General features: G+C 43.5%; 1 protein-coding gene across 1 annotated transcript in view; it reads left to right on the forward strand.

Annotated features, from left to right (window-relative positions):
- The window catches only part of laptm4b (lysosomal protein transmembrane 4 beta), a 50222-nt gene that overhangs the window by 18835 nt on the left and 5416 nt on the right, over positions 1–25971 (forward strand). The window contains exons 5-6 of the mRNA XM_043687647.1: positions 4173–4271; positions 17420–17512. Of these exons, the coding sequence (XP_043543582.1) occupies positions 4173–4271; positions 17420–17512 (192 nt within the window). The remainder of the gene's footprint in view (positions 1–4172; positions 4272–17419; positions 17513–25971) is intronic.

A 25971-nucleotide genomic window follows, 5' to 3' on the forward strand; every position in this document is an offset into this window, starting at 1 on the left:
TAATGTCCTCAAACATACAAGATAGGAGCAGAAGTAGGCGATTCAACCCCTTGAGCCTGCTCCACCATTCAGTATGAACATGTCTGGTCATCCAACCCAGTCCATGTTCATTCTACTAAAGTCTTTGTTCATTCTAAACAACAAAGTTCAATCACCAAGTTCCCTAAACTATTTTACTCCAGTGCATACAGACTGAGTCTGTCCAATCAGTCTCTGTAATTTAACCTGTTCAGCCACGATGTCATTCTGATGGCTCAGCACCGCATTGTCTCCAAAAGCAATATGGATTAATCTCAAAATGTAGGTTGATATCTATTTCTAAACAAGAAAGAGCCCTGGAAATTAAGGAAAGCAGGAGCAGGGACTGAGTTGGATGATCAGCTGTGTTCATATGGAATGGTGAAGCAGGCATGAAGGGCAGAATGGCCTACTCCTGTTCCTGTGAAAGAACAGAAGGATAAAGAAGTTGGAGTGAGTCGGAAGAGTGTTGGGGAGGTTCATGTGATAGGTCCCTGGGATCTGATCAAGTGTATCCCAGAATATTGTGGGAAGCTTGGAAAGAGATTGAGGGGTGTCTAGCAGAGCTATTTGTACCATGAACAGCCACGGGTGAGGTGCCTGAAGACTGGAGGGTGGTTAATTATAAAATCATAGAATCCCTTCAGTGTGGAAGCAGGCCATTCAGCCCTTCGAATCCACACCGACCCTCTGTATAGCATCCCACCCAGATCCACCCTCGCTATCCCTGTAACCTTGCATTTCCCATGGATAATCCACCCAACTTGCACATCCCTGGACATTTTGGGCAATTTAACATGGACAATCCACCTAAACTGCACATCCCTGGACACTATGTTGTGTCTTTATTTAAGAAAGTCTGCAAGGAGAAGCCAGGAAACCATAGACCAGTGAGTCTGACATCAGTGGTTGGTAAGTTGTTGAAGGGAATTCCGAAAAACAGGATTTATATGCATTTAGAAAGGCCAGGACTAATTTGGGATCGTCATCATGGCTTTATGCATGGGAAATCGCATCTCACAAACTTGATTGATTTTTTGTTTGAGGATGTCACCAAGAAATTGATGAGAGCAGAGCAGTGAATGTTGTCTACACGGATCTGAGCAAGGCCTTTGACAAGGTTCTGTCCGGCAGACTGGTTAGTAAGGTTCGATCATATGGGATCAAAGGAGAGCTTGCCAACTGGATACAAATTGGCTTGATGATAGGAGACAGAGGGTAGTGGTGGAGTTCATTTTTCAGACTCAACGCCTGTGACAATGGAGTTCTGCGGGGATTGGTGCTGGGTCTACTGTTGTTTCCATTTACATAAATGATTTGGATAGCCGAGCCAATAGGCCGAGGAGTGGCAGATGGAGTTTAATTTGAATAAATGCAAGGTGTTGCATTCTTATAAGGCAAACAGGGCAGGCTTTGTGCAGTTAACGATAGTGCCCTGGGGAATGTTCAGAACAGAGAGACCTAGGAATTCAAGTATATAGTTCCTTGAAACTTACATCACAGGTAGACTGGTTTAGCATGCTTGCCTTCATTGCTCAGACCATTGAGTATAAGAGTTGGGACATCATGTTGCGATTATAGTGAATGTTGATACGACCAATTTTGGAGTACTGTGTCCAGTTCTGGTCACCCTGCTATAGGAAAGATATTCTTAAATTGGAGAGGGTGCAGAAAATATTTACAAGGATGTTACTGGGACTGGAGAGTTTGAGTTATAATGAGAGGCTCGAGGTTGAGTGGTAACCTTATAAAGGGTTATAAAGTCATTAGGGCCACAGATAAAGGGAACAGCAGAAAGTCTTTTCCCTAGGGTGGGGGAGTCCAGAACCAGAGGACATAGGTTTAGGGTGAGAGGGGAAAGATATAAAAGAGATCTAAGGGGCAACTTTTTCACGCAGAGGGTGGTACGTGTATGGAATTAGCTGCCAGAGGAAGTGGTGGAGGCTGGTACAATTGCAACATTTAAAAGGCATTTGGATGGGTATATGGAAAGGAAGGGTTTGGAGGGATATGGGCCGGGTGCTGGCAGATAGGACTAGCTTGGGTTGGGATATCTGGTTGGCATGGACGAGTTGGACCGAAGGGTCTGTTTCCGTGCTATACATCTCTATGACTCTATGACTCTAGGCTGAGAGGCGACCTGTCTATAAAATTATGAGATGCATGGATAGAGAGGAAAGTTAGAATCTTTTTCCCCAGGGTGGAAATGTCAAATACTAAGGGGTATAGGTTGAAAGTGGAGTGGGGGGGGGGGGGGGGGGAAGCAAGTTTAAAGGACATATAAGTGACAAGTGTTTTTAATACATAGTGGGTGGTATGTGCCCGGAAAATACTGCCAGAGAAGATGGTAGAAGCAGATACAGTAGCAATGTTTAAGAGGCATGTAGGCAGACACATGAACAGGCAGCGAGTAGAGAGGTACAGACCATGTGCAGCAGATAGGATTAGTTTGGAATGGCGTCATGATCAGCACAAACATGTTGGGCTGAAGGGCCTGTTCCTGTGCTGTACTGTTCTATATTCTATGGTAGCAGAATGACATAATCAGAGCTTCAGTAATCTGGGGGCTGAGGCTAATGCTATGGCAATGCAAGCTGAAATCCCAAACTGATAGCTGCTGAAGTTTATATTTAATGAATAAAATCTGGAATGCATAACTAGTCCCAGTCACACTTCAGTTTCACTTTGATCATTATAAGTAACACTTAGTCATAGCAAACATGGAGCTACCATCAATTGTTATAGAAACTAAACTGGTTCACTAACTCACTTTGGAAGACCTAATCTGCTGTCCTTACCCAATCTGGCCTTCAACGTGACTCCAAACCCATAGCAATGTGGTTGACCCTTAATAGCCATCTAGAATTGTGTAGTGAGCTACTGAGTTACAATCAAAAAGGCAACTCACCACTTCCTTCACAGGGTAATCAGGGTCGGGCAGCGATGCACAAGAATGAATTGAAAAAATGGGCAAAGGCCTTTGCCCACTGAGTAGTGAGAATGTGGAAGTCATTACCCGAAAGAATTTGTTAAAAGTAGATAATATTAAATGCATTTAAGGAGAAATGGATAAACATGTGAGGGGGAATGAAAAGGTAGATCATGTTATATTGGTAAGGGTGGGTTAGGTCATATTGATAATGGTAGGTCAGGTCATATTGGTAAGTGTAGGTCTGGTCAGATTAGTAAAGGTAGGTCGGGTCAAATTGGTAAAAGTCGGTCAGGTCAGCTTAGTAAGGGTAGATTAGGTCACATTGGTAAGGGTAGGTTAGGTCAGATTGGTAAAGCTAGGGTAGGTCAGATTGATAATGGTAGGTCAGGTCGTATTGGTAAGGATAGGTCAGGTCAGATTAGTAAGGGTAGGTCAGGTCAGATTAGTAAAAGTTGGTCAGGTCAGCTTAGTAAGGGTAGATTAGGTCATATTGGTAAAGCTAGATTAGGTCAGATTGGTAAGGGTAAGTTAGGTAAAATTGAAGGTAAGGGTAAGTTAGGTTATATTGAAAAGGGTAGGTCAGGTCATATTGGTAAGAGTGGGTTAGATCAGATTAGTAATGGTAGATCAGGTCATATTGGTAAGAGTAGGTCAGAGCATATTGGTAAGGGTAAGTTAGGTCATATTGGTAAGGGTAGGTTAGGTCATATTTGTAAAGGTTACTCAGGTCAGATTAGTAAGGGTAGGTTAGGTCAGACTGGTAAGGGTAGGTTAGGTCATATTGGTAAAAGTCAATCAAGTCAGATTAGTAAGGGTAGGTTAGATCAGATTGGTAAAGATAGGTTAGGTCAGATTGGTAAAGGTAGGTTAGATCAGATTGGTAAGGGTAGGTTAGGTCATACTGGTAATGGCAGGTTAGGTAAGATTGGTAAGGGTCGGTTAACTCATATTGATAAGGTTAGGTCAGGTCATATTGGTAAGAGTAGGGTAGGTCAGCTTGGTAAGGATTGGTTAGGTCATAGAGTTATACAGCACAGATAAAGCTCTTTAGCCCATTCACACTATCTCACTTTCCAGGTTGGTGGGAGAGGGATCAGGAGCTGTGGAAACACCAGTATAGATAAGTTTGCCTCATGGTCTGTTTCTGTGCTGTTCACGTTTTGGATATGCCACTCTAGAGGCAGCTCTGCGAGCATTTATTTTTCACATTCCTTTTTCACAGCCTGCTAATATCCCCTACAAGGAGCACCTTATGTCAATGAACCCAGCGTGCCTGGTGTTTGTTGTTCTTTCCTTCATTGGCATCATTCTGGCCTTTAAGGTAAGCTTGAGCCTCTTAGTTTATCAGAGTGACTGTATGAGCTATAACAATGATATGTGATTGATGCTCCCTATCCTGACTCAGGCCTTCAAGTACACCATTGATGGTGACTGTTACCTTTTTCATTTTAATCCATCATTTTCATAAATGACTCATATTTTAATTTTCCAGGAAGTAATCTTTTAGCAACATAATCCAGCCAAAAATATCATGGAAAAAGCTAAAGATTGAACAATTCCACTTGCAGAAATTTGTAAAACATGCATTCAAGAGGCAATGTGCTGATTTCAGCTCTAAGAAAGAACATTAGCTGGCTGCTACACACACTCTCCAACCACTTGCTGTGATTACCAAATATTAACTTACGTGATTAATTAAAAGCTATGAAGGCGTGAGAGAGGATGCAGAAAAGGTTTTTGAGAAAGGTTCCAGGGATGTGGAACTTCAGAGAAACATAGGAGATAGGAGCAGGAGTAGGCCATTTGGCCCTTCAAGCCTGCTAGGCCATTCAATATGATCATAATCGATCATCAAACTCAATCCCTAATCCCACCATCCTCCATATCCCTTGATTCCTTTAGTCAGGTAAACTATATCTACCTTCTTCTTGAAAATAAAATGTTTTGGCTTGACCACTTCTTGTGGTAAAATGAATTCCGTAGACTCAGTCCCTAGGTGAAGAAATCTTTCCTCATCACAGTCCTGAAATGTTTAATCCTTACCCTTAAACTATGATACCTGATTCTGAACATCCCCACCATCTGGACCATCCTTCTTGCATCTTGAATGGTTCACTCTTCCTTCACTCCCAACAACAATTAACCTCTGCCTTCAGCCCCACAGCACCTTCCTTGCAACCGCCGAAGGTGTAGCACCTGCACATTTCTCTCCTCCCTCCCCAGCATCCAAGGGCTCTAACACACCTTCCAGGTAAAGCAGCACTCTACTTGCGCTTCTCACAATTGAGTCTACTGCATTCGCTGCTCACAATGTGGTCTCCTGTACATTGGGGAAACGAAGTGTAGACTGGGTGACTGCTTCACAGAATACGTACGTTCTGCCCGCAAAAACGAACCTGAGCTTCCAGTTGCCTGCCACTCCAACACACCACCCTGTTCCCTGGCCAACATCTCTGTCTCAGGCTTGCTGCAGTGTTCCAGTGAAGCTCACAGCAAGCTGGAAGAACAGCACCTCATTTTCTGCTTGGGGACCCTGCAGCCCTCTGGACTGAATATCAAGTTCAATAATTTCAGGGCTTGAGCTCTCCCATGTCCCAACCACCTACCCAACAAATCACATAGTCTGCCATTATACAAAACCCATTGTTAGCCACTAACAGTCTCCACTAACAGCTACTCAGCCTACCAGCCACATGGTTATCCATTCCTTCATCTATCCAACTGTTCTTCTCTTGCTTTAGACTTTATTCCCAATCACCTATCGTTTACTCCTATCGACGGAGTAGATAGGGAGAAATTGTTCTCATGGGTGAAAGGAACAGGACAAAGAGAATGCAGATTTAAGAAATAAAAGAAGGAAATAGTAACATAGGGGGATATATTCTCACACAACAAGTAGTTAGAATCTGGAATGCAGAGGCAGGTTCAATCTAGGACTTCAAGAGGGAATTCACTTATTGTCTGATAAGGAAGACTGAGCAGAGTTACAGGGAGACTGGCATGAGGTGCGTTACTCATTTTGAGAGTAGTCACAGGCAAGATGGGTCAAATGGCCTCCCTCTGTGCTGGAACATTAAATTTCAATTTCAGTTCCAATGAATTTCAAACCGAGGGGCACACTTTAAGGTGAGAGGAGAAATATTTGAAAAAGACATGAGGGACAGTTTTTTTTATACAGAGTTGTTAGTCCAGAGGAAGTGGTGGGTGCAGCTTCCCCCCTTGTATATTTTAGTTTTGGGCTCAATATCTAATTTGAAGCACCTACGTCTGTCCAAAATCTTCGGGTATGTCTCACCTCCATCATCTTTCGCCTAATGAAAGCAAACCAATGTAGACGGTCTGTCTCGACACCTAATCTCATACAATAGAATTGTAAAAAGGCTATTTTTGTTTCTATGGACATTTGCAGATCTTAACTGTGTTTCACAATCAGACGTATACCGTACCATTTGCCTCGGTTTGTTTACCATGCATAACTAGCCACACAGCTGGATTTCAAGGGAAAGCTGGTGAAAGCAGAGATCATATTAAATAAAATCAGAATAAATAATCATAATAAATAATCAGAAGATTTAGACACTCAGATTCATACACTGGTTGAAGAGCCTTAGCTATAGCTGATAGGAAAAGACAAATAGGAGGCATTGGCAACAGTTACAACATCACAAAGACATTTGGATAAGTTCATGAATAAGAAATGTTCAGAGGGGTATAGCAGGTAGGGTGGGACTGGTTTGGTTTGGATTATGGTCGGCATAGACTGGTTGGGCCGAACGGTCTGTTTCCATGCTGTATGACTCAGATTCATAGAAACCCCACAGTGTGGAAGCAGGCCAGTCGATCCATTGCGTCCACACTGACCCTCTGAAGAGCATTCCAGTCAGATCCAACCCTGCTCCATTATCCTTGTAAACCTACACTTCCCGTGGCCAATCCACCTTAACCAGCACAAGTTTGGACTGTGGGAGGAAACCGGAGCACCCAGAGGAAACTCATGCAGACATGGGGAGAATGTGCAAACTCCACACAGACAGTGGTCCAAGGTTGGAATTAAACCTGGGTCCCTGTCAGTGTGAGGCAGCCATGTTAACCACTGAGCCACCGTGCTGCCCTTAATCTATAACACTTCTCTGCCTCTGATCAGAAAGTGATAGTGCAACATGTGTCTAAGCTTTCAAGTACATCTGGTACTTTTCTGATTCTCTTGTGACCTTTTCCTGCTATTACATACAGGACAGAGATTACCTGAGGTATCATTTCTCATTCATCGTCTGAGCTTTGACCCAGCTCTGATGCCCCATTATCAGAGCATTGTGAATCTAAGACTCACTCTCGGACATGGGTACATAATCTGCAGAACTCTGCCCCTGCAGTACTGAGGAATTGCAGCATTAGTGGATATACAATTGACATTTAGCAGATTTTGTTGATGGCACCAATCTATGTGCCTTTCGACTGCTTTGATATATGGACCAAATAAGTGGATTTCTGTCTGACTAGATCTTGATGCGTATAAAAACATTCCTTTGTTTAATCCATAATAGGGATGTGGCTAGGCCCCTTCCTGATGAAGGGCTTATGCCTGAAATGTCGATTCTCCTGCTCCTTGGATGTTGCCTGACCTGCTGTGCTTTTCCAGCAACACACTTTCGACATGTGGCTAGGCCAACATTTAAGTCGAACTGTAAGAGAAGGAGAAGGTGGTGGTTAGCTGCTATCCAGTGGATATATTGGACCAGATGTTGCCAGTGTTGACTGACTACAGAGATCCACCACAAGGTCACTTATCGCAGTCTGAAGAAAGTTATTCTAGCCTTGCATAAACTTTGATAAGACAGCCGGACTTTTATCTGCTGAAGAAAATATTGCATTGGGAAGGTTTGATTCAAGCAATTCCAATGTCTGAGATTATAATATCGAGACAAAACTCTCTACGTTGGGTTGCTTTGATTAGGGGAAAATTGATGGAGGTGAGACATAACCCAAGATTTTGAAGATTACTCAGAAATGTAGATAGAAGTTTGTGCTTCAAATTAAATATTGAGCCTAAAACTAAAATATATGAGTGGGGAGGCTGCAGAAGGATTTGGATAGGCTAGGAGAGTGGGCAAAGAAGGGGCAGATGGAATACAATGTGGGAAAATGTGAGGTCATGCACGCTGTTAAGAAGAATAGAGGCATGAGTCGACAGTGAAGCCTCATTCCTGATGAAGGGCTTATGCCCGAAACGTCAATTCTCCTGTTCCTTGGATGCTGCCTGACCTGCTGTGCTTTTCCAGCACCACACTCTCAACTCTAATCTCCAGCATCTGCAGTCCTCCCTTTCTCCCAGTATGGAGGCATGGACTATTTTCTAAATGGGGAGAAAATTCAGAAGTCTGAAGTGCAAAGAGACATGGGAGTTCTAGTCCAGGATTCTCTCAAGGTAAACTTGCAGGTTGAGTCAGTAGTTAGGAATGTAAATGCAATGATGGCATTTATTTTGAGAGGACTTGAATATAAAAGCAGGGATGTACTTCTGAGACTCCATATCACTCTGGTCAGACCACATTTGGAGTATTGTGTGCAGTTTTGGGCCCCATATCTCAGGAAGGATTTGGATAGGCTAGGAGAGTGGCCCTGCATTGTGTTCAGAGGAGGTTCACGAGAATGGTCCCAGGAATGAAAAGCTTAACATATGAGGACTCTGGGTCTATACTTGATGGAGTTTAGAAGGGTGAGGGGGGATCTAACTGAAACATACAGAATGGCCTGGACAGAGTAGTTTTTTTAAAATTAGAATTTAGAATCCCTACAGTGTGGAAACAGGCCATTTTGGCCCAACAAGTCCACACTGACCCTCCAAAGACCCATTTTCCTGTCCTATTATTTTACATTTCCCCTGACTAATGTACCTAATCTACACATCCCTGCACACTATGGGCAATTTAGCATGGCTAATTCACCTAACCTGTACATCTTTGGATTATGGGAGGAAACAGGAGCACCCGGAGGAAACCTGCACAGTTGTCCAAGGCTGTAATCAAACCCAGGTCCCTGATGCTGTGAGGCAGCAGTGCTAACATTGAGCCACCATACCACCCCATAACCGTGTTGGGAAGATGTTTCCATTGGTAGAGAGAATAGGACCCTCAGGCACAGCCTTAGAGTAAAGGAAAGACCTTTTAGAATAGAGATAAGGAGAAACTTCTTCAGCCAGAGAGTGGTCAATCTATGGAATTAATTCCACAGAAGGCTGTGGAGGCCAGGTCATACAGTATAATTAAGACGGAGATAGATAGGTTCTTGAGTATCAAGGGGATCGAGGGTTATTGGGAGAAAGCACGAGGATGGGGTTGAGAAAATTATCAGCCATGATTGAACGGCAGAACAGACTTGAGGGGCTGAATGGCCTAATTTCTGCTCCTCTGTCTTATGGTCTTGACAATTTCAAACAAAACAAAATACCAACATTTTTATAGTGCTCAGTTTGTTTGACACTGAACCCAGGTAGTTATTAGTGCCTTTTAAAAAGGGGGGAGCAAATGTGTGGGTAAGAGAAGGATTCTGGTGTTTAAAAAAGAACACAATAGGGATGATCGATCGAACATTGTGTGGTATTTAGTGGTTCCTGAACTGGACGTTTGTAATATTCTTACCAAATTAAGACCATAATGTTAAGACCTGAAGAGCAATTCAGAACGCTAAAGGAACTCTCAGTCTACGGAGAGAGGAACAAGGTTGATGTTACACACAAACAAGGAACAATAGTCAGCCCCTTGGCCCTTCGAGTCTTCACCATTTAACAAGACCGTGTTTGGTCTGATTTTAATCTCAACTTTACATTCTGACATATTCATCTTTCATCCCTGAGATTCTGTCTATCTCTGCCTTAAAAGTATTTAGAGATTCTGCATCAATACCTTTTGGAATCCCAAAGACTCACAACCTTCTGAGAGAAAATAATGTTTCCTCATCTCTGTTTTAAATGGGCGGCCCTTAATTTTTAAACTATAATACCCCACCCCTAGTTTTAGAAGAATTCCAAGATGCCTCATCTTCAGAACCCAATCTTTATTATCTTTTGTAAGCACTAATGTACGAGAGATGCCCATTATAAAGTAACACCTCCTTAACCAAGTACCATGGCTTCAATCTTGCTCCTCTGAATAGGTTCACAAATGATTCCCTGGTTGGTCCCCACTACATGCATTCAACTAAATACTTGTAATAGACAAGTTACACTGAATGGCACACCTCTCCGAGCTCCTATCCTTTAATCATTCCTTATGCAAACTCACATATTATTTCTGAATATTCTCCCACCCAAATAAAACAATTTTAAAGTTATATGTTCCATAGTCAGAATATTCCTCTAAATCTGAGTACTTTTACACTCAACTCTACCACTTCAAACCCCCTCCCACTCTCCCAAGGACATGCAAGTCCTGGTCCACCTCCACTGCCAAGTCCTAGTCATCCAACAACTGGAAGAAGAACGCATTATCTTCCGCCTTGGGACCCTTCAACCACACAGCATCAACGTAGCCTTCACCAGTTTCCAAATCTCCCCTCCACCCACCTCATCACAGATCCAACTCTCTAACTTGGCACCACCCTCTTGAACTGTCCTACCACCACCCCCACCCCCGCCTACATTCCTGATGAAGAGCTAATGCCAGAAACGTCAACTCTCCTGCTCCTCAGATGCTGCCTGCCCTGCTGTGCTTTTCCAGCACTACACTCTCTACTCTGATCTCCAGCATCTGCAGTCCTCAAACTCTCCTGCTTTTATACTCAGACATACAAGCCACATAAGTGGATTTCTGTTTGACTAGATTTTGATGTGAGTGAATGCCCAGAATAAATGAACAAATATTCCTTTTTTAATGGGATGATAGATTAACGGGGAGGGCGACTTGGAGTGGATGTGCTTTCACTTGTCAGATTATGAATGGGAACAGACCAGAAATGTTACTGCACCTTTCTCAGATCAAATAACACCTTTCTGTACATTTTGAACTGGAGTCTCTTCCTGCTTTTTACAAAGTGCAATTTTATTCTTCGTACCTGTCATGACAGGAGGATTTTCTTCTTTAGGATTTGAAAATATTTATATATATATAAATATTAGAAGGTGCCAAAAAAAATTAACAGTCAATGGATTAAACTGCTGTTAAAGGACTTGGAATCAACACAGTCCCATAGAATAATATTGTCATTGGCTGGATTTAGGTATTTTCTACTCTGGGTAACTGGACTCTCTTACAGTCATTATATTCCTGTGTCAGGATGTAAAGATCAATGGTGTCTGACTGACTATGATGCTTTTAACAAATTGGAATCTACATCAAATGGTAGCAGTGATTTATCCATCAGTGCTGGGATTGTAAAATTATGCAGAAGAAAACTTCTCTGTGGAGCTGAAAATCAAACCTGGAAACATTAGAAATCAAAAACATAGCTGCTTGTAATATAGTTGGGTTCTTTCAGAGGGGAGTCAATCTGTGGAATTCTTTACCACAAAGGACTGTCAAGGTTAGGTTATCAAGTACATTCAAGGCTGAGACAGACAGACTTTTAATCAGGAAGGGGAGTTGAGGATTATGGGGAATAGGTAGGAAATTGGAGTTGAGGATTATAACTTCAGCTGTAATCTCATTGAATGGCAGAGCAGACTTGATGGGCTGATTGGCCTAATTATGCTCTTATTGTCTTATGGTCTGATGGCTCTCAGAGTGATTTGTGTGCAGCAAACACCACCTACATTCTCACACAGGACCTGGCTCTCTGACGGGAAAGGAATTTGTTCACATCTTGCACCATTGCCATGGAGGGAGATATTATGTCAATGAGTTTGGAGAAGATTTGTAGCTCAGGTTGAGGATGTAAGTTTGCTCGCTGAGCTGGAAGGTTCATTTTCAGACATTTCGTCACCATAATAGGTAACATTGTCAGTGAGCCTCCGGTGAAGCACTGATGTTATGACCCACTTTCTGTTTATGTCAATATTGTGTCAATATTAAAAAGTATAAAATGTGTGTTCAGAGATGTGGCTCTTGGATTGGGCTCTTCAGCCACACAAGAGCTCACAGAATCAAAGTCTACCTGCTGGTCAGAGATTAACCTGCTACGATGGGCAGTGAATAGTTCCTGCTGTAGCTCTATCCACCCTTTTTACCTACTGTATAAAATGGTGTTCCTTTTGTACATTTGGTTTCTTCTGTCCCTGATGAATGCAAGATGGAAAGCTTTGAATTTGTCGAACTCTTAAAATAAAATCAATGGAAAAGTGGAATGGAAGCAAATCACAGAATTCATACAGTTCAGAAGGAGGATGCACAGTGAAACTGGTCAGTACCCAAAAGGGACCAGTTTCAGCAGAAATCTTTCATGGTCTGTTGAAAATTGACTTATAGCCAATTTCTATTCCCTTAATAGGAATATAAGAATTGTTAGATAAAGATCAGGGTCATCTTGTTCGTGTACAGTTAGTCTCATGATACAAGAAAAGGATTGTTGACTAAATGAAAACAGTCAATCTTTACCAATTAGTCTACAACAGAAAGATGTGAATAAACCTTGTTTTCGTTATGAGTTCATCAGCTCTGATAATCTCTCACCAGATCTCAAGGCATTTTTTCAGACTCCAGATCCAATCTTCTACCAGAGTCTCTATCACATGACGAGAGAGGTCACATTCATGTTACAGCATATGGGGCCTTGGTGAAGCCAGACCTTGAGTATTGTGTGCAGTTTTGGTCTTCCAGTCTGAGGAAGGACATTCCTGCTATTGAGGGAGCCCAGTGAGGTTCACCAGACTGATTCCCAGGATGGCAGGAATGACATATGAGGAAAGACTGGATCGACTGGACTTGTATTCACTGGAATTTAGAAAATGAGGTGGGATTTCACAGAAACACATAAAATCCTGATGGAACGGGACAGGCCAGATGCATGAAGAATGTTCCCAGTGCTGGGGAAGTCCAGAACTAGGGGTCACAGAATAGAGTCATAGAGCCATAGAGATATACAGCATGGAAACAGAACCTTCAGTCCAACTTGTCCATGCCAACCAGTTTTCCCAACCAAATCTAGTCCCATTTGCCATTACCCAGCCCACATCCCTCCAAATCGTTTCTATTCATATACCCATCCAGATGCCTTTTAAATGTTGCAATTGTACCAGCCTCCACCACTTCCTCTGGCAGCTCATTCCATACATGCACCACCCACTGTGTGAAAAAGTTGCCCCTTAGGTCTCTTCTATATCTTTCCCCTCACCCTAAACCTATGCCCTCTAGTTCTGGATTCCCCAACCCGAGGGAAAAGACTCTGTCTATTTATCCTATCCATGCTCCTCATGATTTTATAAACCTCTATAAGGTCACCCCTCAGCCTCTGACACGCCAGGGAAAACAGCCCCAGCTAATTCAGCCTCTCCCTATAGCTCAAATCCTCCAACCCTAGCAACATCCTTGTAAATCTTTTCTGAATCCTTTCAAGTTTCACAACATCTTTTTGATAGGAAGGAGACCAGAATTGCACGCAATATTCCAAAAGTGGCCTAACCAATGTCCTGCACAGTCACAAGACCTCCCAACTCCTGTACTCAATACTCTGACTAATAAAGGAAAGCATACCAAATGCCTTCTTCACTATCCTATCTACCTATGACTGTACTTTCAAGGAATTATGAACCTGCACTCCAAGGTCTCTTTGTTCAGCAACACACCCCAGGACATTACCATTAAGTGTATAAATTCTGCTCTGATTTGCTTTTCCAAAATGCAGCACCGCACATTTATCTAAACTCCATATGCCACTCCTCAGCCCATTGGCCCGTCTGATCAAGATCCCATTGTAATCTGAGGTAACCTTCTTCGCTGTCCACTAACACCTCCAATTTTGGTGTCATCTGCAAACTTACTAACCAAACCTCTTATACTCACCTCCAAATCAATGATGAAAAGCAGTGGACTCAGCACCGATCCTTGTGGCACACCACTGGTCACAGGCCTCCAGTCTGAAAAACAACCCTCCACCACCACCCTCTGTCTTCTACCTTTGAGCAAGTTCTGTATCTAAATGGCTAGTTCTCCGTGTATTCCATGAGATCTAACCTGGCTAATTAGTCTCCCATGGGGAATCTTGTCAAATGCCTTACTGAAGTCCATATGGATCATGTCTACCTCTCTGCCCTCATCAATCCTCTTTGTTACTTCTTCAAAAAACGCAATCAAGTTCATGAGACATGATTTCCCACACACAAAATCATGCTGACTATCCCTAATCAGTCCTTGCCTTTCCAAATACATGTAAATCCTGTCCCTCAGGATTCCCTCTATCAACTTGCCCACCACTGACATCAGGCTCACTGGTCTATTGTTCCCTGGCTTTTCCTTATCACCTTTCTTAAATAGTGACACCATGTTAGCCAACCTCCAGCACCTCACCTGTGACTATCAATGATACAAATATCTCAGCAAGGGGGTCAGAGTTCTAGGATACACCTGATCAGATCGTGGGGATTTATCCACTTTTATATGTATCAAGACATCCAGCACATCCTCCTCTGTAATATGGACATTTTTCAAGTACCACCATCTATTTACCCATATTCTATATCTTCATATCCTTCTCCACAGTAAACATTGAAGCAAAATACTCATTGAGCATCTCCCCCATCTCCTGCGGCTCCACACATAGGCTGCCTTGCTGACCTTTGAGGGGAAGGTGAGGACTGCAGATGCTGGAGATCAGATTCAAGAGTGTGGTGTTGGAAAAGCACAGCCAGTCAGGCAGCATCCAAGCAGCAGGAGAATTGAAGTTTCGGGCAAAAGCCCTTCATCAGGAAGTCTTGCTGCTTGGATGCTGCCTGACCTACTGCACTTTTCCAGCACCACGCTCTCGACCCTGATCTTTGAGGGGCCCTATTCTCTCCTGAATTACCCTTTTGTCCTTAATGTATTTATAAAATCCTTTTGGATTCTCCTTTACCCTATTTGCCAAAGCTATCTCATGTTCCCCTTCTGCCCTCCTGATTTCCCTCTTAAGTATACTCCCACTGCCTTTATACTCTTCTGAGGATTCATTTGATCTCCCATGTCATATGCTTCCTTCTTTTTCTTAACCAAAACCTCGGTTTCTCTAGTCATCCAGTTTTCCCTATACTTACCAGCCTTTCCTTTCACCCGAACAGGAATATACTTTCTCTGGACTCTCATTATCTCATTTCTGAAGGCTTCCCATTTTCCAGCCATCCCTTTACTTGCGAACATCTGCCCCCAACCAGCTTTTGAAAGTTCTTGCCAAATACCATCAAAATTAGCCTTTCTCCAGTTTAGAACTTCAACTTTTAGATCTGGTCCATCCTCTTCCAACACTATTTTAAAGCTAATAGAAGTATGGTCCCCAGTCCCAAAGTGCTCTCCCACTGACACCTCAGTCACCTGCCTTGCCTTATTTCCCAAGAGTAGGTCAAGTTTTGCACCTTCTCTAGTAGGTACATCCACATATTGAATCAAAATATTTTCTTTTCCACAATTAACAAATTCTTCACCATCTAAACTCTTAACATTATGGCAGTCCCAGTCTATATTTGGAAAGTTAAAATCCCCTATCATTACCACCCTATTATTCTTACAGATAGCTGAGATCTCCTTACAAATTTGTTTCTCAATTTCCCGCTGACTATTAGGGGGTCTATAATACAATCCCAATAAGGTGATCGTCCCTTTCTTATTTCTCAGTTCCACCCAAATAACTTCACTGGATATATTCCCAGGAATATCCTCCCTAGGTACAGCAGTAATGCTATAGGTTTAAGGTGAGAGGGGAGAGATTTAAAAGGGTCCTATGGGGCAACTTTTTCACACAGAGGATGGTGCATGTCTGGAATGAGCTGCCATAGGAAGTGGTGGAGGCTGGTACAATAACAGCATTTAAGAGTGATCTGGATGGGTATATGAATAGGAAAGGTTTAGATGGATATAGACCAAATGCTGGCAAATTGGACTAGATTAATTTAAGGTATCTGGTCAGCATGGATGCGTTGGACTGAAGGTCTGTTTCTGTGCTGAACATCTCTATTACTTTGTGACATGCAGACAAACATGGATACACATCAAAAAAGCATTGGTATTATGAATGAAGGGAAAGACTAGGAAGGCTGATTTATAGACCCTGTCCACAGAATTAGTTGAGATGATCTTTTTGGCTGTCAGGCTATGCTGTCGCCAATTTCTCTTCTCCCAATGTACTTCACTTCCTTTCAGAAGGCACACAGTGACTGGATCACAAATTTATAATGCCTCTTACTTATTGGCGAAAAGTCTCAGCTTACAGTAAATAGTAAGGGAAAATAGATTGGCTAACTTCAGGCTTTAGGGTTTTTTAACCACAGAGACAACGACGGCACCTTCCTTCCTGGATGTTCAAAGCCTTCTGGCTATCTCATTCACACCCACAAGCTGTTCAGTTCCCCAGGAGCCAATCACATGGTTGTTGGCAGGCAGAAATGTTTTATTATTGACAACGGGTCACATTCTGCAGACCAATCAGCTATACGTTGCTGGCTGAATTTCCATTCATACACAGGCCTCTGGATCCAGCTCATCTGTAACTAAACGTCCCCTCAACTCTCAACTGCTTGAACAAGAAGCTATATAAACAGCCTTTACAATGAGTATCAGGGGCTTTTAAAAAGCACAGCAATCCTTCCATGCTCTTTGATTTTAAAAACAGTTCTTTTTCATTTTCAGTCCATAATCAAAAATGCAGAAAAATGCAATGGTATGGTCTTTATAATCCATTTTAGAGTTTTGTGTTGTCAGCAAACTTGGAAATATTGAACTTGATTTCCTCATTAAGATTGTAACTATCTGGGGCTCAAACACTGATGCCTCACTTGCCCTCATTCCCTGCTCCTTATTTACTAGGATAGTCTGTGATAGGGTGTAAGTCAAGAGAAATGAAATGAAAATAGGGTCACTAGTGGAAGGGAGTGGTAACAGGACAAGGAAAGAAACAGAAGCTTGGGGAGGGGAAAGGTGGAGGTAGGGGAGCTTGGACAATCTCTGAGAAAGGAGATGGCTTCCATGGTTTGGGACAGTGACTGAGGGAAGACAGGTAGGCCCCAGGATGTGGACCATCCAGGGTACCAGTTGGGAATTCCCCGTCCTAACACCAATCGGAACATCCTCCATTTGCAGAGATCTAGTGTGGTCTTCTCCCTCCATCACCAGGACATGCTGCCAGGAAAACCATAAAGTCTGTGGGCCTGACAGGAATTCCTGAGGTGTACAACAACCACATTCTCATCCACATTAACAAATGTCACAGCTTGACAAACAAAGCGTAAAATGTTGGAAGCACTTTGATCGCTTCCTCTGTGTTATCTTGTCCTCCATTGGATCAAAGCTGAGCAGATATGGACACTCTGTCGGTTTAGAAATTTGAACTAAGACGTCAATCTCTTGTATTTTCCAGGCCTACCTAATTGGCTGCGTCTGGAACTGCTACAGATACATCAATGGCAGACGCTCAGCAGATGTTTTAGTCTACGTCACCAATGACACTGCGGTAAGTGTAAAATTCAATGCTTTCATTTCTTTTCACTTTATCCTCTCCTCTGGGAAAAGATTTGTTCAACACCACCCTCTTGTTGACCTGAAGGTGCAGGAAATCACATCGGGTGTAGTCCTTTTTGCTATCTAATTGTTGAATGGATGCTACACAATTCCTCAGGCTGTACTTTGAAAGGACGGGATGGATGAATAGATTCCATATCCTGACTTGCTCCTATGGTGGTGGCATTTTGAACTGTGAGTACTCAGGAACCAAATCAGTGGTGCTAAGTGTCACCAGGAGCTACCTACTTAGCATTAGAGGTAAAAAGGGGAAGGCAGCCATCTTGAAGCCTGCTGCTGCCTTTTTGAAGAGAGCAGACAGAATCCTCAAAAAGCGAGCAGCATAAACACTTGGATGCACATCCAGGCAGCCACTAACTATATAAATACAGTGGCTACAAGACCAGGTCAGAGGCTAGGAATTCTGTAGCAAGTGTTTCACCACCTGACTCCCCAAATCCTGAAGAAGGGCCTGTGCCCGAAACGTCGAATCTCCTGTTCCCTGGATGCTGCCTGACCTGCTGTGCTGTTCCAGCAATAAAGTTTCAACATCCCCAAATCATGCCTACCATCTACAAGGCACAAGTCAGGAATGTGATGGAATACTACCCCCTTGCCTGGATGGGTGCAGCTCCAACAACACTCAAGAAGCTCAACACCATCCAGGGCAAAGCAGCCCACTTTATCGGCACCACATCTACAAATATCCATTCTGTTGACCACCGTCGCTCAGTAGCAGCAGTGTGTACCATCTACAAGATGCACTGCAGAAATTCATCAAGGCTCCTCAGACAGCACCTTGCAAACTCACAACCACTTCCATCTAGAAGGTCAAGGGCAGCAGATACATGGGAACACCACCCCCTGCAAGTTCCCCTCCAGGCCGCTCAACATCCTGACTTGGAAATATATCATCATTCCCTCAGTGTCGCTGGGTCAAAATCCTGGAATTCTCATCAAGGCTCCTCAGACAGCACCTTGCAAACTCACAACCACTTCCATCTAGAAGGACAAGGGCAGCAGATACATGGGAACACCACCCCCTGCAAGTTCCCCTCCAGGCCGCTCAACGTCCTGACTTGGAAATATATCATCATTCCTTCAGTGTCGCTGGGTCAAAATCCTGGAATTCCCTCTCTAAGGGCATTGTGGGTCTACCTACTGCACATGGACTGCAGCGGTTCAAGAAGGCAGCTCACCCCCACCTTCTCAAGGGGCAACTAGGGATGGGCAATAAATACTGGGCCCATTCAATGACTGAATAAGGCAACTTTAGAGCAAGTCATTGCTTTATAAAGATTCAGCATAATAATCTTGATTTTGTATTTGATGTGCCTATTTCTACAGCTCAGGATTCCATTTCACCACTTACTAACCTGCTTTGCCACCTTCAATGATTGAGTACACTCAATGGTTCATCAAAAAGAGACAGGACAGTTTCCTACTCCATTATTGATCAGTATCCAGTCTCCTATTACATAGACAGATAATAACACTGGATACCCTCATTGTGAGGGCTTTCAGACAAACTGACCTATAATGTGAGACAGTTTGATTATTGTCCTTCTCTTATTTCAGTGACAGCTCATAATTAAATTTAATCATTCAAAAAAAGCAGCAATTTTGTTCGAAAGGGAGGATAGAAATTTGGCACCTGAACCCTTTCCACCTCAAAGGCTTCCACTTTTAGTTTTACGACTGGTGGAGCAGGGTGTGGACAACCAATCTGATATTAGGAAAAGGTTCATTCATTTCAAATATTATAATTAGGGGGTATGTCCCTATTTGACAAGGATTCCATTTTAACCTACGTCGTCAGGAAACACAAGTGAAATGAGACAAGACGGGCCAAATTCAATTCGTAAACGTCTTTACAGCACTGCTTGAGGGTCACAAGGAAGAGGGAGTTTGTCCTCCAGTCCAGCAAGTTAGTCTGAAAATCTCCCCATTCCTCCATCACCCTCACAACCATAGACATCCACCACCCCTTCCCCAAACCAGCACCAGTGGCTCACCAAACAGACAGTGTAGGATGTTGGTAAGACCTTACCTTCCAGGTTTTCTGTGTCATACTTGTCCTTTCCCAACTCCAACCCTGTCATCCCACCCCCTTTTTATGGAATGCACCTCAGAGATGAATCACTCCTGCCACCTCTCCTTTCCAACAGTACGAATGAGAATGCTTTTCAGTTCCACCATTCTGCCCAATGTTGTCAAGCCATGTTTACTGCGATTGTCATTGCCCCCTCCCACCAATACCTATCTTTATTCCCTACCCGTCTCCTCTATCTGTCTCCCTGACAAGAGTATGAGACTTAAAGTGTTCTATTCACAACCTTAGTCTTCTATTTATCCCAGAGTAAATATCTGGCCACATCTTTGTCCTGCAACTGAAACGGCTATTTCCATCTCTATAACATCCTCATAGTTCGCCTCTGCCTCAGCTCCCCTGCTCCTGAATCCCTTATCCGTTCCTTCGTTAACTCTGGAATTGATTATTCAAACCCACTCCTGGTCTGCCTCACAAATTCCACCCTCTGTAAACATTCCAAACTTTGACCCAGTGTCTCCTTACTGTGTGCAGTACCCTTCCCCACCAGATGAGGGTGCATGTCCTTCTCTGAAGAACATTAGTACGTTCCAGGGGTTTTTATAACAATCGATGATACTTTCAGAGTCATCATTACTGTGAGAAAAGTTTTCTTTGAGATTAATTAACTGAATTTAATTTCTGCTGGCTGTCAGGGTGGGATTTGAACCTGTGTCTCCAGATCATAGGATCCCTACAGAGTGGAAGCAGACCATTTGGCCCATCAATCCACACCGACTCTCCAAAGAGCATCCTACCCAGAATCAGCTCCCCCACCCAATCCCTGCAACCCTGCATTTCCCAATGGCTAACCCACCTAGCCTGCACGTCCCTGGACACTATGGGAAATTTCCCATGGACAATCTACCTAAGACCATAAGACATAGGAGCGGAAGTAAGGCCATTCGGCCTATCGAGTCCACTGCACAAGTTTGGACTATGGGAGGAAACCCATGAAGACACGGGGAGAATGTGCAAACTCCACACAGACAGTCACACAAAGGTGGAATCGATCCCGGGTCCCTGGCACTGTGAGGCAGCAGTGCTACCCACTGAGCCGCCATACCACCTGTTAGCTCATTAGCCTGTGCTAGTCCAATGAGAATACCATTATTGCACCTTCTCCCTGAAATTTGGGAATGGTATGTTGGTGTTAGAGTGTAGGAGTGGTGAACAGGGTTAGACAGCCTCACTCGAGGATAAGATTGACCTAGAGATGTTAGGGTCCAAGGACACTGTGTGTCCACCTACAGGATGTGGACTGTAGTGGTTCAAGAGGCAGCTCATCCCCACCCTCTCAAGGGGCAACTAGGGACGGGCAATAAATGATGGTCCAGCCAGCGACCCCGCATTCTGTGAACGATAAAGGAAAATAGAAGATGGTTGACCCACTGTTGGCGAAGCCATCTTGAATAAAGAGAGAAAGGAAACATCTTTGGACAGGTTAAAAAGGTCACTTTATTATATCATAAAAATGGTAAGATGGAAATGTTTTTAGAAAAGATCATATCTTTTGAATCTGTTCAGCAGGTCAGAATGTAACAAGGTGAGTACAGAATTATTTATTATTAATTATTCCTGGAATCAGCTGCTAGCTTACTCGTCTTCCAATTTTAACTACCTTTTGCCCACCTAAGGGGTGCTGGAACCTCCCATCTGATTGTATGTCCCTCAGAGCAGCTCTGATAAGGGAATGAGCAGCATCAAAGCCTCTCACACCTGCACACACACACAACATGGGTGCTGGGGAAAAAATAAGCACTACCGCAGTTAGGCAGTAGTGTGGGGGGTTTCAAAAAAAAAGGAGTGTTAGAGGTTCTGTCACTCTGAGAGCTGGCTCTGAGGGAGCTGGACCAGTGTGTTTGCACAAAAGAAAAATCAAAGCCTCTCACAATATAACCCCTACTCCACCTTGTGTTTTACTGCCAGCCATTGCCACTACTCATTGCTTAAATAACTTCCACAGAAACCAAAATTTAAAGGCATACATTCATAAGGTTAAAACTCACACAACACCAGGTTATAGTCCAACAGGTTTAATTGGAAGCACTAGCTTTCGGAGCGCCCGCTCCTTTATCAGATAGTTGTGGTGTATAATCACCTGATGAAGGAGCAGCGCTCCGAAAGCTAGTGCTTCTGAATAAACCTGTTGGATTATAACCTGATGTTGTGTCATTTTTAACTTTGTACACACCAGTCCAACACCAGCATCTCTAAACCATAAATTCATAAGGACTTCAAATTGCTACTTCACCAGATACATTGAAACAGGTCAGTGGATGTGATCAGTGCTGGCTGTCAGGGTATGCTTTCATTGTGGTTATGTGATATTAAGATGCAGAGGGTTAATTTGAAAGAAAGCAAAGCGAAACTTGCATTTATGTGGCACCTTGCATAACCACTGAAGGTTGCAAAGAACTTTGAAGCAATTCTAATACTTTTGAAATGCGGTCACGGTTGTGATGTGGGAAAAACAGCAACCAATTTCCACACAACGACCTCCCATATAAAGGGACATGACAATTATCCGCTATTCTATTTGTTTGCAGTGTCGATTGAGGGATGAGTATTGAGCAGGACAACATTGCATTCAGTTATTGGTGTAGATGAATGATCCGAAATGGAGACAGGGTTTTAGGTTAGATTAGATTTCCTACAGTGTGGAAACAGGCCCTTCGACCCAACCAGCCCTCCGAAGAGTAACCCACCCAGACTCATTTCTCCCTGACTAATACATCTAACACTATGGGCAATTTAACATGGCTAATTCACCTGACCTGCACATCTTTGGACTATGGGAGGAAACCCATGCAGACACGAGGAGAATGTGCAAACTCCATACAGACAGTCGCCCAAGGCTGGAATTGAACCTGGGACCCTGGCGCTGTGAGGCAGCAGTGTTAACCAATGTGCCACTGTGCAAACCACTGTGCCACCCCAAGGGATGTGGAGTTTTAGAGGGTTTTAAAGGGGGTTTGGCAGAGCTGGGGACAGGGATGAGGAAAGTGGCTGGGCTGGGGAAAGATGTCTTTGCAAGAGAGCAAAGGAGATCGAATTCTTCATTTAATTAGTTTTTAATCTTTAATTAGTTGACTGAAACAGATATAATGTACTGAGCATTTAGTGCCATTGTTTATTTTATTAATAATTAATTTTGGTTGGCAACTAAGTGAATATTATAAACACAAGCTAGCTCCTGATATGGACACAGTTTCTCTCAGTTTCATCAATTTACTTATAAGGCAGTCGCTCTGAATAATACACAGCAGTTCAATTACATGCCTGAATGTCATTGTATATGAAGAGAGAACTGACCTAACAATATAATTGCAACTTACCAGAGCCTTATCTTGATGATGAAGTTAAAGATGGTGGTGGAGTAACATCCCATGGCCAGAAATGCAGAGATTAGATTAGATTCCCTACAGTGTGGAAACAGGCTCTTCAGCCCAACACCAACTCTCCAAAGAGTAACCCACCCCCCTCTGACTAACACACTTCACCTGCATATCTTTGGAATGTGGGAGGAAACCCATGCAGACACGGGGAGAACATGCAAACGCCACACAGACAGATGCCCAAGGCTGGAATTGAACCTGGGACTATAAGGCAGCAGTGCTAACCACTGAGCCACCATGCTATCTACTTAAAGCCCTGGCAACAAGGACTCAAATTCATCCCCCACCCCACTCCGACCACCTCTCTACCCCAAGACACTTGTGGAATTTAAATTCAATTAATGAAAGAGAAACCTGAAAATGAAAGTTGGTCTCAGTAACCGAACAATAGATATAGGAGCAGGAGTAGGCCATTCAGCCCTTCCAGTGGTGACAATGGAATTATCATCGACTGTTGTAAAAAAACCCATCTGGTCCACTCATGCCTTTCAGGGAAGGCAATCTGTCATCCTTACCTGGGCTGGTCTACTCGTGACTCCAGACCCACAGAGGCGTGGTTTACTCTTAACTGCCCTCTGAAATGACCGAGGAAGCCATTCAGTTCAAGGGAGAATAGCGATGGGCAACAAAGGCAAGGACCACAAATAACCAAAGCATAAAGGACAAGAACAGGGGGGTGGTAATGGCCTACTGGTATTATTGCTGGGCTATTAATTCAGAGATCCAGGTAATATTCCAGAGACTGGGCTCGAATCCCACTATGACAGATGGTGGATTTTGAATTCAATAAAAAACTGGAATTAAGATTCTAATGACGATCATGAATTGCCAATTGTTGGGAAAAACTCATCTGGTTCACTAACGTCCTTTAGGGAAGGAAACTGCCATCCTTACCCCATCTGGTCTACATGTGACTCCAGACCCATGGCAATGTGGTTGCTTCTTAACTGCCCTCTGGGTAATTAGGGATGGACAATAAATGTTGCCCTAGTTAGTGACACTGTCATCCCGTGAATGAATGATACAAAGCAGTGTGCAGTCTTTCTCTGTCTGAACTCTTTTGACTAGTCAGTGAGACTATTTGGTGTGAGGAGACAGAAGCACAATATGCAATGTGACAGGTATCCAATAGGCTGTGAGGCCTCAACGTTTCCCTTTCGCTGAGACTGTGCTGCCAGGGGATAGGACTAGTGCAGGCACCAATGGGCAGAATGGCCTTTTGCTGTTCTGTAACTATTCTGCGATTCTTGCAAATTTCCACAGTCATCACAGTTTCCACAGTCATCACTGTGCCACCGTGCCACCGTGTGGGTGGCACGGTGGCACAGTGGTTAGCACTGCTGCCTCACAGCGCCAGAGACCCGGGTTCAATTCCCGCCTCAGGCGACTGACTGTGTGGAGTTTGCACATTCTCCCCGTGTCTGCGTGGGTTTCCTCCGGGTGCTCCGGTTTCCTCCCACAGTCCAAAAATGTGCAGGTCAGGTGAATTGGCCATGCTAAATTGTCCGTAGTGTTAGGTAAGGGGTAAATGTAGGGGTATGGGTGGGTTACGCTTCGGCGGGTCGGTGTGGACTTGTTGGGCCGAAGGGCCTGTTTCCACACTGTAATGTAATCTAATCTAATCTAATTAATAACAGGCGACCATGCCCTCTTCTTGCTGAATGTGTAAAGATGTTGAAACAATCTTCTCTCAATGCATCTTGCGTCTCACTCACGGCATGTGGATTAATGCTTCAAGCACACATCAGACAGTCTTTATCCAGCTCGGAGCCAGGCTGCCTGTATTAATGTTGGGGCTTGAGTACTCGAGCAGGCAGGTAGCAAGGGAGGATATTGATTGCAACTCGTGGTTTGGATTGAGGTGTGAAAGACAAATGGGTTCAGTTTCCAGCCTTTAGCTCCAAGAGTACCTTCCCATTTGTACCCTGAGAACATTGTCAGAATAAATAGTGCCACTGTATATATCGAACCATTGAGAGACAGTCAACCAACAGCAAGATGGGAACAACAAAAGTAGAAGGGGCGATATTGCCATTGGAGTATACTTTCTACATCCCACAATTTCAAGAAAGATCTGCTTGGTGTTTCATTCTTTAATATAAAACACACTCAAGAAAGAAGGGCTCGGTGGCTAAATCTTTCTGATTGGTGGGTTTTCACTTACAGTCATAGAGTCCTACAGCACAGAGACAGGCCCTTTGGTCCATGCCGACCAAAATGTCCATCCACACTAATCCATTTCGCTGCACTTGGCGAAACCTTTCTAAACATTTCCTATCCATGTATTTGTTCAAATGCCTTTTAAATGTTATTAATGTACCAGTCTCAAACATTTCCGCTGGCACCTCATTCCATATGCATAAAAAAGTTGTCTCTCATGTTCCCTTTTATTCTTTTCCCTCTAACCTTAAACTGACGCCCTCTAGTCCTTGATTCCTAACCCTGGGAAAAGACTGAGTACATTCATTCTATCCATGCCTCCCATGACCTAATCCACTTCAATAAGATTCAGTCTCCTACCGTCTAAAGAAAAAAGTCCTAGCTTGTCCAACCTCTCCCAATATCTCAGACCATTGAGTCCTGGCAACGTCCTTGTAAGTTTCTCCTACACTCTTTCCAGTTTAATAACATCCTTCCTACAAGAAGGTAACCAAAATTGAACACAATACTCCAAGTGCAGACTCACCAATGTCATAGTCATAGAGTCATAGAGATGTACAGCATGGAAACAGACCCTTCGGTCCAACCCATCCATGCCGACCGGATATCCCATCCCAATCTATTCCCACCTGCCAGCACCTGGCCCATATTCCTCCAAACCCTTCCTATTCATATACCCATCCAAATGCCTCTTAAATGTTGCAATTGTACCAGCCTCCACCGCATCCTCTGGCAGCTCATTCCATACACATACCACCCTCTGTG

The sequence above is a fragment of the Chiloscyllium plagiosum genome, chromosome 4 (assembly GCF_004010195.1).
Source record: "Chiloscyllium plagiosum isolate BGI_BamShark_2017 chromosome 4, ASM401019v2, whole genome shotgun sequence".
Classification (NCBI taxonomy): Eukaryota; Metazoa; Chordata; class Chondrichthyes; order Orectolobiformes; family Hemiscylliidae; genus Chiloscyllium; species Chiloscyllium plagiosum.